Source organism: Populus alba, chromosome 12 (genome assembly GCF_005239225.2).
Source record: "Populus alba chromosome 12, ASM523922v2, whole genome shotgun sequence".
NCBI lineage: Eukaryota > Viridiplantae > Streptophyta > Magnoliopsida > Malpighiales > Salicaceae > Populus > Populus alba.
Genome location: NC_133295.1, coordinates 5,287,956 through 5,307,007, shown reverse-complemented (window position 1 = coordinate 5,307,007; position 19,052 = coordinate 5,287,956). Strand labels below are relative to the sequence as shown.

Genomic DNA, 19,052 nt, shown 5'->3' with positions numbered 1-19,052 from the left:
AAAGGGTAACTTTAATAGATATTTTCTAAAGTAATTTTGTTTAGTTAAAATATAGTAAAATAATATATATTTTTTATTTTTAATATTAATATATAAATAAAAAAATATTAGTTTTAAAAAACAATGATAAAGCAAATATTCCGACACTCCCAACAAGAAGACAATCCATAGCCCACCACAACAAACTCTTCAATTTACTTCACTCATTAAAACAAAATACTACTCCTTTAATTAGCACTAAAGTAATTTCCAAAGTCATCAAAACCATTAAATACTATTATAAATAAATGGTAATAATTATTAATTATTATTAACCCAAATCAAACAGCCCCCACTCTCTCCTCTCCTTCCCCACCCTCTCTCTGTACCAAAAATTTTATTCACTCTTATCATTCCATTTCCACAAAATTCACTGTCATTCTCCCTCTACCTCTCTCTGATAAACAAAATACAAAGATCATGCCACTTTTTGCAGAGAGCAGTAGCAGCACACCAGCAGCTATAGCAGACCAAATCAAGCTAAGAAAACCCAGAAGCCAACAAGAGCTGCAACCCATTTCAACTGAAACAGATCCAAACCCACATGCTTCCAAGTCATCCAAATCCAACACAATTATCTCCTCCCTCTTCCACTCGCACTTCTCTACAACCCCACCTGACCAATCCAAGAAGAAAGGTGCCACCTTTAGAGGCCTAGGATGCACAGCTGGAGCAGCTCAGCAAGTATCGGTGCCGGCGGTGATAAGGTCATCTGCGGACTGGGAAGGGAAAAAGGTCAAGAAGAAAAAGGGCCATCCAAAAAGAAAGAAAGAGAGCTTGAAACTTTGCAGTGACAACAACAATACTAGTAATAGCAATGGTGATGTTAATGGAGATGGCAATTTTGCGAATTGTATGGTTATGCAAGATGTTTGGTGCGGACCTGGAATGGGGTTATCTGGTGCTGATGCTGTTGTTGGGTCAGTTGACTGTGTTGTGGCTAGAAGAAACGGGTCAATTGGTAGAGGAAAGATTGATGGAGGAGAGAAAATTATTCAAAGGGAAAGAGAGAGGGAGAGGGAGAGGGAGAGGGAGAGGGAGAGGGAGAGAGACAGAGAGAGGGAGAGAGAGGTATTGCCGTCAGCATTTGTTTGTTTATTATTTGGAAGCTCAATTTTGTTTTCCTCCATTCTCATGCGTATATATTTTTGTTTTTTTTTTTTGGAGTAAATGAGTTTGCATGATGATTTTTTCTTACTGTATAGGAAATAGAGATTTGCCATTTCTTCTTCTTGTTCCTTCTGTTTGTCATCTTTCTAGGGCTAGTGACTTTGTGCCCCTTGTGTTGGTGATAAAATAGGCTGCTTGATCTGGATTTGATACACAGGGGAACTGGTCATTGTTTTTCTTTTTTCTTTTCCTTTTCTTTTTTGTCTTTTGAAAGCTAAATGGACTTCTTTTTTCTTCTTCTTCTTTCCTTTTGAATTAGTTTGATTGTTGCTTAAGTATGTGTGGGGATTCTGATTCTTGGATTTGTTTTTCTTTTGATCTTTTCCCCTTTTGGTTTCACTCTGTTCCCATTGGAACCCTCAAGCTTAAACCATTGGACTTTCCATATTAAAATTTAGTATATTTATTGTTGTGGTATTTATTACGAATTATTTTTATTAAAGAAGGTTTTGAATGTTCCAATTGAGAGCCGATTAATTATTGGGGAACTATAATTGTTGTGGTTCATTGATTCTTGCCAGATTTCTAGTTGCTTTTTTACCACCTGAAAAGTCATATTTCTAGTTTAGAAGACAATCATTATATAATTAATTGAATTTGAATAATATCTTTCGAATTTCATGTTACTTAATTTCATTCCCCTTTTGATATTATTAGCAGGCAATTTAAGCAGTCAGTTCAATAGTTTATTGAAGTTTTTGAAGGAAACAACAATAAGGACTAACCATTTGTCTCATTATGGTTTTCTAAACGTCTTTCTATTGCCTCCCAAAGAAAACAAAATATTTATATTTTGTATTCAAATTCATGGCTTGTAGACTACCAACTACAAAAAGATCTTTTCTTTTCTGGGGGCTAATCACAAGGTGAATTTGGTCAGTGAGTTGCTTCTCTCTGTAGTTTGGTGCGGTAGGTTTTAGCTTTTCTTTGTTTTGTTAATCAAGATGTTGCTGTCGTATTGGAAGTCTTGATAACTTTGTTTTTAATATGGGGCTTTTTTTTTTTTTTTTCTTTTAGCCCTGTACTCTCTCTCTGTTTTATTTTTTTTTAACTTGTTTTTTGTGTGTACGTCTGAATTTACGTGGTTACTTGGGTGAATGGCCAAAGCTCAAAGGTGTGGAACCCCCACATATTATTTAGGATTTTGGAGTTAGCTAGACGGAGCTTTTGACAAGTACTTTAGTATTTAATAAGAAGCTTATGACAAGTACTATACTACTTTAGTATCTTGGAGGTTTTGAACATGAATCTTTGTACTTGCTTAATTATTTTTGGTTTGTTTTTCATTCTCCACATTTGTTGATTCACTGTGTGTATTGATTTGTTCTATATTCTCTTACTATCTTTCATTAATGTTTTTGGCAGCGTCCTTGTATAGTTAGGCGGGCAGCAGTTAATCCTGAAACTCTTTCATTTCTGGATACTGATTCTGCCTTTATAACATCTCGTCCTGAGCCAGAAGTTTTTGGAACTCGGTATTATCGCCATATTCGACATCCTTCCCCAGATGGACTCGCTGAGGTGTGCCTTAACATTTAAGATCTCAATTTTTGTCTTACTAATGATGGTACTCTGTGTTTTCTGTGTTCTTTGCACAATTTTCAGCGTGCACACTGTCTTACTGCTATTTACCTGCGTCGTAGATTGTTTTGTTTTTGTGTAAGTGATAGATATTGGGAGGGGATGGGGATGACGAATTGAGAAGCAGAAAAATGATGAAGTTGGAAGTGTTGTGATGTGACATTGATCTAAATAAATACTTTAAAATGGCTTGGCTTCAAAGTAAATGGCTTCAGCTGTGTCCATGATCTTAAACCAAAATTTTGATATATATACTCCACATATTCCTTGTATTTATCTTCTAGTAAATTTTTATATGTTGCTTTTTTCAACTTATTATTTTTTATTTCTCCATTTTTCAATTAATTATATTTCTGTACAGTTATTTACATACTTTATGATTAAGTGCTTTCTAAATTCCTACATTTTTCAGAAAGCAGTGTTGTCTTATATGGAGATAGCTCTCTTGAAGTGTGTGTGAAAATCAGTACATGTTCATTTCGTAACGGATCAGTGAGAGCTACGCTATCATTCACCTCATAATTTTTATGGTCACTGCCATGCTATTTAGTATTGATAGTTAATCAGTAAAAGGATATTCATCACCTACCCTGTGCTATCTATTTGAAAAATGGCTAAAAGAATGACATGAATTCTGTGCAGTAAGCATTTTAATTTTCCAGCCACTGTTCTTTAACCAGTGGGTTCAATTAATTTTTCTCTTAAGAGGCTCTTTAGCTGATCACCAGTGCTGGCAAATTGCAGATAATGATGCTCCAAAATAGTTTCATCATGGGAGGAAGAATGGATCGATTTAGCAACTGGAGATTAGATATTGATCACATGACATACGAGGTGATTGGACACCATGATATGTTTTTCTTTTTCCTTTTTTCCTTTTTTTATTTTTTTTATCGTGCTACTTGTTGAATGGTGAGAGTCATGGGCTCTGACTATAAAAATATAGCTTGCCTCTTGCAAGTAGCCACCTCATGCATAAATGTTGAAGTTCTGTTCCATGCACGAACTCATCTGAAATCCTTGCTTAGACAGATCCACTTACCAATTATGTTTTGGCTTTGATGTCTTTTTTTGTATCACTCGTATAATCATTAGAATTTTTCTGTTTTCATGGTGCAAACAGCAACTGCTCGATTTAGGTGATAGAATTGGTTATGTGAATACTGGATTGAAGAAGATGAGATCAGCCGATGTGTTAAGAAAATTAATCCCTCATTCATCAAGGAACTGTCATTACATTTACCCATGGTATTGGAAAAGAAGTGCAGCATTTGTCAGGTGATCTAAAACTTTGGTTTTGCCGATTCTAATTTTTCGAATTATTTGGTTCCTGTTCCTTTTTTTGCCTCCTTTTCATCTGTTGTGCTCTGTTTTGATTGTGTGTTTTGTTTTTGTTTTTGTTTTTGCTCAATGTTTCTTTATGCAGGATGACTACGAAGAAGATGGTGAGGTGGGAAAACTTGATTGTGGACATGGCTTTCACATACAATGCATAAAGCAATGGCTTGGACAGAAAAATACTTGCCCGGTCTGTAAGACAGAACCGGTGGGTCGAGGCTAGTATCTTCAAACTGCTGCCGTTTACCCGTTGGTGTGTATAGATTTCATTTCCTATACGTAATCAAGCATTCATTCTTTGGCCTGAAGCTTCAACCTCCATATGCCTAGAAATCAGAGGCTCATGTTCTTTTTTTTTTTTCCCAGCAATGTCATGCTTATTGAAATTATTACCTTACTAGAATTTGATGGAAATCATTACAGTTTGATAGATGCTTGAAATGGAATGTGCTCAATTCCATAACCCTTTTATGATTATTTCTGGATGCACCAGATCTTTCTACTTATAAATTATAATTATGGTCTTCTTGGCAGCTGCGCTTATAAGCTCCTAATCACAAAATTATCTGAACATATATGGAAATTAGCTGGTTCTCACTTCTTTGAATAAGAAGTTTAGACATTTGTGCACCTGTTCCCTTCTCTGGTTGTGGCCTGGCACGAGGAGATTTCTATTGAAAGGGGACATGCGAGCCATGGAACCTGATCAGTAAGAGGCATTGAACATAGGGAAGTGCTATCGCGGTAGAGTAGCATGTTTCTGTAGGAAGCCGTGAAGATCCCAGTGGAGCCTAATCACTTTGCATGAACAATTTTGTTAAATCACGTATATACTGATAAATTACGAAGAGACAATTCAAAATGATTATTTTTTTTCATTTTAAATTAATTTTAAAAAATAAATATTTTAATGTATTTTTTTAAAATATTTAAAAAAACAACAAACGTATTATCAAACAAATTCTAAATAAACTTTGTGAAGAAAAGTTCTGGAACCTCTGTTTTTGTTAGTTAATTTTTCTCTTTTAATATTGATTCAAAATCTTTTATACAGGGTGATAATTTTTAGTGGGTTTTTTATTTTATTTTATTTTACTCGGTTTTTTTCTGATTTGATTTTTTTTTTTATTTCTTGTTTGGGTTTGGTTCAGTTTTTTCAATTTCAAGTTTATAAAACCGAAATCAAACCGGTTGGTTTTTTTTTAAAAAATTTTAATCAATTTTTTTTATGATTTGATTTTTTCAATTATTTTTTTTAAAATTTTTTTCAGTTTAATTTTTTTTTAGATTTTTTTTTTATTCACCGCTACTTTTATATAATTCAATAACGGGGGGTAGAAGGTTGGTGTCTAGTGTCTACTCTATATATCATTCAAATAAAGAAGTTTAAAATATAAGATTCTTTTCATCATGGTGCAAATAAATGTTATATTAAAACTTTGTATAAATAAGCATAATATTATTTAATGATATTTTTAAGTTCTTTATATCAATTTAGTAAATTCAAAAGAATTTGGTAAATTCTTCATAAATGCTGTCCCACTATATAAAATAATTGATTAATTAAGCATGTAATGAATAATTATGAACTCAATTTATATAAACATTCGGTATGATTTTGTGATGTTTAGATTAAACACAGATGCTAATTTGTTAAGCAGGGGTTGCCATTTTTGCCATAACATAATAGCTATAACAAACCCCACAAAAAAGAGAAATCCATCCAAAAAAAAAAAAAGATAGAAAAAAAAGATGTTAGTGGCAGATATACGAGGTTTTTATTATTTTTTTCAAATTTTTATTTTCTTATTTTGATTACAACTAAATGTGTCAATATCTGATTTTTGTTTTGAGCATGAGGTCTTGAAGAATGTCGATTTATTAAATAAAATTAAAAAAATGTCAATTTAAATCACGGACAATAAAATAAAATAAAATAAAATAAAATAAACATACACTAAAAGAAACATAAATATGCAGCACAATATTTTATTGAATAATAAAAAATAATAAAGCTTGAAATCTTGAATAAACAAAAAAAGGAACCCTTTTCCACCAAATAAAGCAAAATCATTTTGATTGAGGGATGCCATTAAGAAGCAAAATACAAATGCTAATCCAAGTATATCCTTTATCTAAGTGCCTATATGTTTATCCATGTTGCTTTTTAATATATATATTAAAAAATAATAAAAAATTATAAAGTTTTATAATAATTATTTAATATAATATCAAAACTTTAGTGATAAAACGATCATAAGTTTAAATTCTACCACCTTATTATACTTGATAAAAACTAAGTATAAAGTAGTGTGTATATATCTATGTAAATTTTAAATTCAAAATACTTTGACTTTTAAAAATATATTACATATTAATATAAAATTATATCCTGAAACTCCCTTAAATTTTTGATATAAAAGGAAACAAAACAGAGCATTGACAAACGGGCAAAGAAAATATGTCGGTATTTATTAGCATTTCTTCATTATATTCCTGTCACCTACACATCTTATCTATATACAACAACAACATGAAATTGTACACATACAAACACACCTCTTTGATAGTTCCTTTCAGCATGCACGTTCAGTCCATTACTCGAGCGGTCACATCTGCTATTTCTTCTGAATAAATTATAAATATACAAATATGATATTCATATACAGTAGCTTGAATTCAGGTATACTATCTGCTATAATATGTCCTCTGATTTTGCTGAGACTTGCTGGAGATTCTTCATCAGCTTGCCTCTTGCTTACCGGATAGATGATTTCATGTAGGAAAAATCTAAATAATGTTTTGCGGAAACTAAGTTATATGTCATGTTGAATGAGGAAATTGATTATGCAAGGATACACTTGATTTACAGCCTGTGGAAAAAGATGAAACTGCTAAGCACTCGTCATGACATAGGATTTACAGATACAAGTATGGAATGTCATGATATAATACGTATAACCTTCTTATTAATTCTAAAAAAGTAAGTAATACCAGAACCTCCAAAAAGAAGTATAAGATTAACTCATACCAGACGGCCTCCTCCCACTAGATCATAGTGAGCATAATGTGGACCACTTGGCTTTCCAAAAACTCTGTAAGTAACCAAATGCTTTGGAATGACCTTTACTGTATCTGATCCATGAAATCATCATAGCCAGAAAGAAACGTGTATGAGAATTACTTCAAAATTTAAAGCCAACAGAAGGTGCATGTAAACCAAATGAAATAATGAGCTACCGTATACAGCTTCTGGAGGACAGATGAGATCTTGATCCCCTGCAATTGCTAACACTGGAACATTAGTTTTGCCTAGATGATCCTTGTATTGGAATGATCCACTGCGGTCTCGTAATCCACCTTCTTCAAATGCTGTTGTCAGCTGCAATAGAACCTTTGCTGGTACTGTGCCTGTGTGGATTGTTATGATTGGATTATCTCATACGTGCTACGGAGGAAGAGATACAAGTGGAAATGCTGGCCACTATTGACATTACCAAAGGCCTAAAATTAAACAGGGAGTTATTTAAGCTAAAAAAAAATACATAAATTCTCAAACTCGTTAACAGCAATTTAACAAGAAGAAGAATCAGGGCCAGGACCTTAGAATATAAATTAGCTAAGATCATTTGCAAACTGGCATATGTGGACATATAGGATATGATTAACTCAGATGATTAAACTTAAGGATTATTTGAGTAGATAAAGATAGAATGAAGGAGCCGCAAGCCTCAGCATCCAGCTCTAACTTGCAAATGAAGTATATGAAACCGATAAATAGAAAAAGAAGGGGTAAACTAGGCCATTGTCTACCCCCCAATAATATATGCACTGGGAAAACTGAATGACAATGAATTGACAAAAGCGAAAAAGCTACAAAATTTAGTGAGGTTATCGCAACCGGCCATACTGCTGGTTTTTAAGTTAAAGACAGAAAAGTTTCCACAGCATTAGATCAAGAGAGGGATGGTGGTTCCATGAATTATATTCAGGGAATTGATCAGAATGTCGTTCTTGGGGGTTGCAGACAGATTAATAGAAGAAACAGAACTTGGCTGTCTCTATTGATACAAAAAATTTTAAGTTGGCATACTACATTTTGAACTTACAGAAGTTGTTCAAAACAAGCTTTTCAAGCAACTCAGGATGCATCATGCCAGGAGCAGAAATTTGAGGATTTAACCAAGACAATACATAAGGAGGACGAGATGCAAAAGTGTGAACAGCAGAAAGTAATGCTCCAAGTGGAATAATAGGAACATTAAATGCCTTTGCAGGGTCTGCCTGTGCACCATGATGAACAAAAATTAGATCCACAATGTTTTTTTTTTTTTTCCAGTCATATAACAAGAATAGAGAAATAGACAGTCATTTCACTTACCACAGGTAAAAGCAATTTGAGTGATGATTTTGAAGACGAGTAGTCAAGTGATGATCCCAAAGTAACGACTGATGCCAACCCCGAATCCTTTCCTTGAAAACCTTAAAATATAACATCATTTGAGCAAAGAAGAAAAGGATTTTTGCACACTTAAGGATACTACCCCTTAAACCAATTTGCAAGAAACCATAGCACTCTTCAATTAAACATGTATACAATGCCAAAGACAATTTGGAACTTTGTAAATTGTAAATAAGCAATTATACTTAATAGATTATCCCGAGTCGCCAAATACAAAATGTTAAAAGCCATGGAATTACATGCATAATTCCTCAATGTTACTTGCATACTCATTCCTGCAAAGCTGTAACCTAAAAACCACATGTTTAATTCCTCAATATTGCTTACAAGCTCATTCCAGCAAAACTGTAACCTAAGAACCAGAATGGTTAGCCAAGCTTTATTGACTTTCACAGGCTCATAAGTAAAACTTGTACTTAATAATTATAGCCTTCATGCATGGAATTTATATATTAAGAAAGATGCTTGAGCTTTTTTATGATCTGTCCACCTTTCTTCAAGAATCAAAATACAAAACATTGCTAATATCATAGTGATCACAAGTCAAGTTTCAGGAACTTGCTTGATCTTTATCATAACCCACAATGTATATAACGTATAGTATTCCACAGGTAGATCTGTTAGAAATTTTCATAACCACAAGCACCTATTTCAACTCTTCACTAGCCTTGAGCTGATCCTGGTTTTTCCACAAGCCCTTGTATCAAACAATTATGCTCTTTGAGCAACTACTTTCTTAACAAGCCATTATGTTCTTGAGCATTTAGGTGGATGGACTACTCGCCCTTTGTTAGTTCTGAACTTGCTTCTATGAAATACACTAATAGCAAAATGGCAAGAAAAAGAAAACTAATCATGAAGAAACAAAAAATATTATAAAAATCAAGCAAAATGTTTTAGAAATCTATGTCGATGTTACAAACAGGAGCACACTGTCTCACTGCATGAAAGCAATGCAGTGCACAATTGTCAGCAGAAAGATATAAGAAAGAGTATGGGATCTTACAACATCGTGACAGCAGTGCATATAGCAGAATACCGCCCATGGAGTGCCCGATTGCAAGCAACTTGCCATCCTTTGGTCTGCATTCAGTCCTTATGTACCCAATCTAAGATTAAATAAATCATCCTGTGAGTATTTGAAGTTTATATTCCAATGGTTGTCAGAGACTTAGTAACAGTAAAAATCATTTACACTGAAGAACTGCACATTACCACAGCTGGCAAATCATCTTTCAGGTAGTGATCAAAGTCCCAATCATACTTCTCAATGAGATCAAGTTGTTTCAGGAATTCTTCTAGTGCAGTTGAGAAGTTCTCAGAGAAGCCGAAAATCTGTGGTGCAACTGATTGCTGGCCTTCAATAATATTCACAAGCTTTTGACTTAAATCCCTAATTTGGCCTGCAATGAAAGAGTTTCTCCCTGCTTATAAAAGAAATTGTAAATATTCTACCATATAATTAAGCATCGAACATAAAAGCACTGATATAAAGTAAATATTCTTTGAATAACCTTCATCAAAGTATCCCAAGAACCTTTCAGATAAGCGCACAAGAGTTTCCGACAACTTTGATTGTGATTTCTTGGATTTAGATACAATTTCTGTTATTTCCCCTTCAACCGAAGAAAACTCAGAATCTGCTCAAGAAACCGTCTTAAATATTGAACACAATCCTAGTGAAATTCATCTCTGCTTCAATTGCATTACGAGGCTGCTTACCTTCCCCATGGTCACCACCAATGCACTCAAACCAGATCCTCTAACTTCAAGAGTCCATGTATCAAATCCTTGATTAGACATGGAGCGAGCAAATGATGACTGAAAAGAATCACACATTATCATCACTAGACTTAAAAAACAGGGAAGAACGAATGACAAAAGAAATGCTCAGCTGAAAACCGATGACAAATGGAAGCATAAACCTTTCCCTCTTATATTTATAACAAAACACACAAGAAATTGTTGTCCACGTACTTAAGTTACCCCATAATTTGCATATTTGAGAAAATAAACTCCAACCCAGTAGTTTTCAAAAGAAACCCAAGTGAGTTTGATCCTCATAAACTTTTTCCATGAATATATACCACAATAACATCTCTCAAGAATAAAAGAAAAAGGAGAGGTGAACCCATTAACATAAACAAAAGAAAGAGCAAAGCTGCACGAACAATAACAAAAACTAAAACAGAAAAAAGGGGGTCACCTCAGGAGAGAGATCATATCCAATAGCATTAGTTCCAACCCCAGATAACAGCAGCAGCGGATGGTTCCTTGGCTTTGCCTATGTATCGAAACACATGATTAAACAATTCAATAATAATAAAAAAAAATCTTTTGTTGAACAATACAAATGCATCCGCAGCCAATGCCACTACCAATACCTTTGGAGAGGGTAAGTAGCGCCATAGAGCGAGTTTCCATTCAGAATTAGAAACGGTGACATAGTGGAGCTCATCTGCCGTACATGTATCAGGTTTCTTGTTGTTCTTCTCTGCATTTTTCGTCATGGCCAACCCATTTCCTGGCCTTGTTATATTCCTAGCTGATGAACCGATCCGTAAGATGTTAGGTCTCGGGTCGGATGTAGCAGAGTTCTTGAGGTGATAGAGGGCTGCGACACCGGCAATTCCGGTGGCGGGTCGGATATCCAGTTGGTAAACAGCCATTGCCTTATTGTTATTTTGCCAAAAAAAAAAAACTGCTTTATGTTTTTCAGGTTTTGTGTTTTACATTTATTTATATAATAATAATAATAATAATAAAAATAATGTATGTGACATGCACTGATGGATGGCAGATGGTATATTTGGACCATATTAATATTTTTCCTTTGGGAGTAGATATTTTCCTGCCCCCTCCCCTGTGACTATAGTATTTACAGATTTTGCCGCCGTTTGGGGAGTATGTTCCAAACGAAAGTTTACTAAAATTCATTTTTTTTTCTTTAAAATTATTTTTCAAAATCTGTTATATTATTTTATATATTAATATCAAAGATAAATTTTAAAATATAAAATAATTTTATTTTTAAATATTAAAAAAATATACTTTAAAAAACAACCTCCAATTCTAAACCCGCCGGTTTCGGTATGGGCATATCGATATGTTAATGAAAACAATGACACGTGGTATATGACGTGGAAAGTGGCTGGAAACGGATAAGATTAGACCCCAAATGCGGGGAGGAGAATTTTATTGTTCAAGGGTTTGATATTTTATACATTTGGACAGTGCCAAGGATGTGGTTTTGGACACGTGGCAAGTGGGTGGACAAAGATAACAAATAACGTGTTTCCATTAGATTACCTCGTAATTTCTACGTTCACATACAATAATTGGCTGCTTCATGTCTTATCTTATAATATAATTATTAATTCTTAATTAATTAACAAAATTTTAAAGAGGTATACTTTTACAATATTAAACTTTGATTTTACATTCTTAAGTTTATTTTTTTATATTAGACTTTGTTTAGTTTATTATATATAAAAAATTATAATAAAATTAATAATATAAATTAAATATGAAAAACAACTGGATTTAAATAAAATGATTTATGACGGCCCAATTTTTTCAAAATTCACTTAATAAATTTAATGATAATTCACACAATATTAATTTTTTCACACGATCTAGTTTATAAGTGAAATAACTATTGATTTTTATCTTGTATAATTTAAATATTTTTATTTAAAAAGTTATTTTATTACAAGTTTTTAATTTATTATTTTTTTCTTGTGGAGTTGAAATATTTATTTATAAATATTATTGATTATTTTTTTAAATTATATCATATTTTTTATTTTTTCTACTTAAGATTTGGTTATCCTAATAAATGTTATTTTAATAAATATTATTTTAGCAAGTATTATTTTTGTAATGGTGATTCCATCATTATCTTATAAGATAAATAATAAAAAAAATCTGAAAAGTGCAATTTATCGAAATTTTAGAGGTGAGAATAAAAGAAACATGCATCGCCTGATCTTTAAATTAGAAAATTGACCCTTATTTGCTCCTTGATCTCTCAATTTGACCCTTTTGAAATTAGAAAATTGAAAAGAAACACGTGCATCTCCTGATCTTGAAAACCTTTGATTGAAAAGGGAGAAAGAAGGGCAGTACTGGAATTTCCAAAATTGGGAATTCTCATAGCGGAAAGGCCAATAAAAATTATTATTAAGATACATTAGAAAATAAAATAATTTAATAGTAAATCATAAAATAATAAATAATTTATTGAGAATATCTCAATGAAATCAACCATAAATCACAAGCAAAATTGAAACTCATCAAAACTTTTAGAACTAAATAAATACATGGTTCGGTTATTATCGCACTCTTAAGTGATCTAGACTAATTATGATTTGATTTAGACTTTTTTATATGATTTCTATAAATTGATTTAAATTTTTTTATATTAAATTTTAAAAAAATTATAAATAAATTTTGTTAGAAAAAACTTTTGATTGAGATAACACTTTTCACGAATCTCTCTTTCCAATACAAAATTTTTATAGCAAGAAAACTTAAATATCTAACTTAAATAATGATGTTAACTAATTTGGTTTTTTTATTAATTTTAAAAAATTATTTTGAGATTTAAAAAATAAATTTCACTTAAAAAACATTTAACAAGGTTATATGTCTATAATATTATATTTAAAATATTTATATTGTGTGTGTATATATATATTATAAAATAAGCTATATAAAAATATATAATATAATAAATTCCTGTTTTCTTACACTTTTATACTTTTTATATCTAGTGGATTCAATATATATGTGTGTGTTTTAGATAAACTTAAAAAAAATTTAAAATATTTATAAGTTATTTTGTAATTTATTTTTTATGGCATAATTATATATTGAAAACTGTTTTTTAATTTATTTTTTTATAATACTACTAAATATAAAAAAATAATTTACCTTTTAAAAATTTATTTTTTATAAAAATCATTAAATTAGTTTCTAATAAATAAATATTACCAGTGTCCAATATTGAAGGACAGATGAAAAATTAACTTAAAACTTTTTAATGTAGATAGCAAGGAAAGTTAATTAAACCCTTTATGGAGGAGGACTCAATTGAGACAGGCATATATCATAATTTGACAAGCAGATTTATCCTCCCCACAACAAAACAACAGACGCTGCCATGATCGAGACAACTAAGCTAAATTACGATAAATGGATACAAGTCTTACAAGGGAGAAGAAAATCATTGCCTAGCAAACCAGGAGTACGAAACAGATTATCTTATAAAACGAATTGATGAAACAGAACACTGAAAACCTTGAGAAGATATAGAAAGAGAAAAAAGAGATTTAGTATTTTTTATTATTTTGGTGGTGTTTCTCTCTATAACAACTAATTCAAATTCTCAATTTTATCGATAATTTTAAGAAACTCTATAAATATCACCAATAATTTTTCATTTTGTTAATGAATCCGTATGTAGCGAACAATAATTAAAAGTCATATTGAAAATTAAATAGTTCTGTTGCTCTCTAAAATATATTAATAGACTTAATCTGTCAATGATATCGTATAAATTGAACATAATAAACAATGCTATGGAGACATGAACAATGCTATAGAGACATGAACAATTCCAATATTCTATGGAATATACTGATAACAATAATCCATCGGTGATTTCGTATGTATACTCTAATAATTTTTGATGATTTTCCCGTTGGAAAATTAAATATTAATATTTAAAATTTTTCTATCAGTGTTTTTATATGTAAAATCTAATTGAAAATTTTAATTTAATAAAAAAATTTCAAAAACCAGCTAAATAATTACCGACAACTTTCCCGTTAGAAAGTTAAATATTAATATTTTTAATTTTTTCATCGGTGATACCATATGTAATGGACAACATAAACAATGCAAGTAAGAGGTGAAAAGTTCTAATGCTCTCTAAAATATACTGACATAGTTCATCCATCGGTGATATCTTCTTTATTGAACATAATGAACAATGCAATGGAGAGGTTAAAAGTTCCAATATTCTATGGAATATACTGACAGATTTAATCCACCAGTGATACTCTACAAGTTCCAATACTCTTTGGAATATATCCAAAGGATTAATTTATTGATGATACCCTTTGTATTGAATACAATAAATAGTGTATTTGAGAGGAGAACAATTTTAATGCTTTCTGGAATATATTGACAAACTTAATCTGTCAGTGATACCGTCTGTATTGAATACAATGAACACAATTGGTGAAAAGCTCCAATAATCTCTAGAATATATCAATGACTTTAATTCATCAATGCATCTGTTGGTATTAAGTATCTCGAGAAAGTATCTTAAGAAATAAAATAATTTAAAAGTCTTTACATGTGTTTGAACCACGTGAAAAATTCTTTATCTTGTAATCAAAAGATTTAGGATTTAGTTAAGTATAAGTTTTTGGACAATAAAAATTAATGATGTTGCTTATGATAGTATAAGAAATAAATTATTCGAAAGTAACAACATGTGGAGTATTATACTTACTGAATAAAAAGTTTCAGTTCATCGGAGTTAAATAACATATAATTATATGCTTGTTTGAATTCTATTTTTGTCAACTATCTTCTCCTCAAAATATTTTTTGGTACGAGTTGTTCAGGATGAGAGAATATTGATAAGTTCCCACCCGAAGGCACTTCCCCACCGTCACCATGCCTTGTAATGTGATTGATTTTTATTCTCAAATGAGACTTGAAATTGTACGACATAAAAGTTGAGATCTCTTTAATAATATAAGCCTCATATATTGAAGCCTCAACATATCCCCTTTTTTTTTTTTTTACTTTTCTCTTAAGGTTAAACAAGTACCTAGATGAAATTAAATGAATGCTTTACATTTTTTTAAAAAGAAAATATAATTTTTATTACAATGCATGTGCAATACCTAACATTTTGAATGGATACATCCATCTATATTAGACTAGGCCTCCAACGTTTGCTTCAAACGATAGATATGTTGGTAGATACTGAATTGAGTCGAAGAACGATAAAGAAAATATCATCTCAAGTTGGCAAATTGTCTGTATAATATTCGTTTCAAGCTTCTTCATGTGTTGTGTCTACAACTTGTTGGAGCATGTCGCACCCCAAAAAAATCAGAAGGCGCGCGGCATCGGCTGGCGATTTTTCATCTCATTGCGTAATGTTTGAATTTGGTTCGTTGGAGTCGCCACCTAGTAATTAATTTCGGGCTACTAGGAAACCGGATGTACTGGTCTTGTCAGAGATCGCGGGTAAGGAACTGGTTGTGGTTAGGGAAGGTATTAGCACCCCTAACGCACCCTACCTGAGGTAAGCTGCTTCGCGAATTTGATGTGTTAAAGAAGTTTTAATAATTGTCTTTTCATCGGAAATTAGAAATATCACTTACGTATAAGTTAATAATTCTTAACCGTGATCCAATCAAAATATTAAATTCTTCTTTAATATCTGCAATTTTATCATTAAAAAATAAAATATATATATAAAAAAAAATAAAACACATACAAACACACACATTCACTTTCACTATTTTTATTTCTTTTCTTTTCTTTTCTTTTCTTTTGTCTTTTCTTTTACATCCATATTTACAAAATACAAATAAAAATTCAATACTAAATAAATATTACATTAAACAATTCGGAAATTACAAAAATGACCCCAAAACACCCCTGAACAGTGGCAGGACGACTTCTGGAGCTGCTGGAACAGCGGTGGCGCGTCGTTCCACGCGCCACCGTCACTGGCGGCGCGTGGATTCACGCGCCGTCGTGAGGAAAAAGCAGGGGATCAGCCACGGCTTCCTCTCTTCTTCTCCTCCTCACCGGCGATGATGCTGTGACCTGAAAAATAACAAAAACGCACACAACAGGCAGTTGATTTTTATTTTGTGTTCTTGGTTTTAAAATCTGCTTCGGTTTTTTCTTCTTTCCGACAGATCTGCATGTGCTTCTTCTTCTTCTCCGGTGGCAGATCGGTCGTGGAGGAGGAGCTGTCGGTGGTCGATTGAAGCAGGAGTCCGGTGGCGGTGCTGAGGAGATCGGATCTGTCCACGGTGGCTGAGAGAGAGAAGCCGGTCTGAGCTGAGGAGCTATGGGCTTTGGTGGGTGCTGGGTTTCGTCTTCTCCTCCTCTGCTTCGGGTGGCAGATCGGGCGGTTGCTCCGCGGCTGTTGAAGCTGTTGTTCGGTGGCCGGTGGTGGAGAGATGAAGAAGACTGTGGGTCTGTCGCCGGTTGAAGATGGAAGATCGCCCGCTGTCGTTGTCCGTGGGTCTTGCTACTGTCGTCTGTTAGGCTCGCCGGTCGCGGTGCTGGGAGAAGGAAGGATAGATCGGTGGCAGAAGCTGGAAGGAGAAAAGTGGTTGTCTGTGGAAAATCAGAGGAGGTCTTGGCCGGGTAAGGGAGAAGAAGTAGGGGCCGGCGTGCAGGGGAGGTTGGTGTCGGCTGGGAGAAGAAAAAAAAATAAACCGGTGGGTTTGGGGGCTGTTTGGCTGGGTGTGGGGAGCTGTGGCTGGGGAAGGAAGAAGAGAAAAATAAAAAATCCAAAGGGTGGGGGGCTCCGGCGGCTCCCTTTGGTTAGAGAGGGATTTTAGGGTTTTTTGTTGTATTTTCTGGTGTTTCCCAAAATTAGCCCCCCCTTTGTTTGAGTTAAAGACCAGTATTTATAGGCAAAAATGTTGCTAGGTTTTTCAACTTGGTCCCTCAACTTCTTTCTTTTTGTAAATTTTGATTTTTCTTATTTTTTTGTATTTTTTGAAACGAGCAATATCAACGTCGACTCAAATGCGGAAAATCAATGATTTAAAAATGACGCGTGAAAAGTCGAACACGTTTGAAAATCTTTTAACAATTTAAATTCTTTTTTTAGACGATGTTGAAAATGCTAAAATGATGACAATATATTAAAAAAAACATATTTTTTTGGATTTTCATTGTTTTTCTCTATTTTTGGATTTTTTGAAAATATATCAAAAACATGGGTCAAAAATTAGGTAGCAACAGATGCCCCCTCTTTACAATGCTTACGAAGCAAAACTCCTCAAAATTTTGCATAGTAAGCTTTGTAAAGAAAACAAAAGGAAAATGATTTCATTATCTTGGGCGACCTGCCCACACACTCACACTGATATGTTTTCACGGGCGACCTGCCCACACATACTCACTCAAGTCTATTTTCACGGGCGACCGACCCACACGTACTCACTCAAGTCTATTTTCACGGGCGACCGACCCACACTCTCCCAATAGTCTATTTTCACGGGCGACCTGCCCACACATTGGGTTTACCTGAGATCCCATCTGGCGACCTCATTCATCTGGAACGAAAATATTGCGTAACCCGGTTAACCTGAAATCCCATCTGGCGATTCCCTTTAACCAAAGCTACATGAGATCCCATCTGGCGACCTCATTCAACTGGAACTAAACTGTGTAACTCGGTTAACCTGAAATCCCATCTGGTGATTCCCTTTAACCAAAGCTACATGAGATCCCATCTGGCGACCTCATTCTGGTCTCATTGTACGGGTGACTAACCCTAGAAAAAAGCTGGTCTCATTGTACGGGTGACGAACCCTGGTGCTGCTGGTCTCATTGTACGGGTGACGAACCCTATGTTGGTCTCATTGTACGGGTGACGAACCCTAGAAAAAAGCTGGTCTCATTGTACGGGTGACGAACCCTATGTTGGTCTCATTGTACGGGTGACGAACCCTAGAAAAATGCTGGTCTCATTGTACGGGTGACTAACCCTGGAAAAATGCTGGTCTCATTGTATGGGTGACCGACCCAAAAATGGAAAAAATGTGAAGAAGTGTGGTCTCATTATAATGGGTGACCTACCCACGTGGAAAGAATATGAAAAGGTGGTCTCGTTGTGATGAGCGACCTACCCAAATAGAAAGAATGTGATGTGCGGTCTCATTATAATGGGTGACCTACCCAAATGGAAAAAATATGATGAAGTGTGGTCTCATTGTAATGGGTGACCTACCCAGATGGAAAAAATATGATGAAGTGCGGCCTCATTGTCATGGGTGACCTACCCGAAAATGGAAAAAATATGAAGTGGGGTCTCATTGTAATGGGTGACCTACCCAGATGGAAAAAATATGATGAACGGTCTCGTTGTGATGGGCGACCTACCCAAATAGAAAGAATATGAAGTGCGGTCTCATTGTAATGGGTGACCTACCCAAAAATGGAAAAAATATGAAATGTGGTCTCATTGTAATGGGTGACCAACCCAGATGGAAAAAATATGATGAACGGTCTCGTTGTGATGGGCGACCTACCCAAATAGAAAGAATATGAAGTGCGGTCTCATTGTAATGGGTGACCTACCCAAAAATGGAAAAAATATGAAATGTGGTCTCATTGTAATGGGTGACCAACCCAGATGGAAAAAATATGAAGAACGCGGTCTCATTGTCATGGGTGACCAACC

The 19,052-nt window shown here is 33.7% G+C and overlaps 1 protein-coding gene and 1 pseudogene across 1 annotated transcript; one reads left to right on the top strand and one right to left on the bottom strand.

Annotated features, from left to right (window-relative positions):
* Positions 1 to 299: 299 nt before the first annotated feature.
* Positions 300 to 4,661, top strand: LOC118046266 (uncharacterized; annotated as a pseudogene).
* A 1,919-nt stretch (positions 4,662 to 6,580) lies between these two features.
* LOC118046271 (uncharacterized) lies at positions 6,581 to 11,259 on the bottom strand. Its single transcript, XM_073403691.1, has 11 exons — positions 10,975 to 11,259; positions 10,797 to 10,874; positions 10,313 to 10,352; positions 10,105 to 10,230; positions 9,806 to 9,993; positions 9,597 to 9,699; positions 8,510 to 8,610; positions 8,238 to 8,412; positions 7,369 to 7,539; positions 7,160 to 7,263; positions 6,581 to 7,001 (listed from the first exon to the last, which is right to left on the bottom strand). Exons 1-11 carry the CDS (start codon positions 11,257 to 11,259, stop codon positions 6,945 to 6,947), a joined length of 1,428 nt encoding a protein of 475 aa, XP_073259792.1. The 3' UTR covers positions 6,581 to 6,944.
* Between the last annotated feature and the right edge of the window lie 7,793 nt (positions 11,260 to 19,052).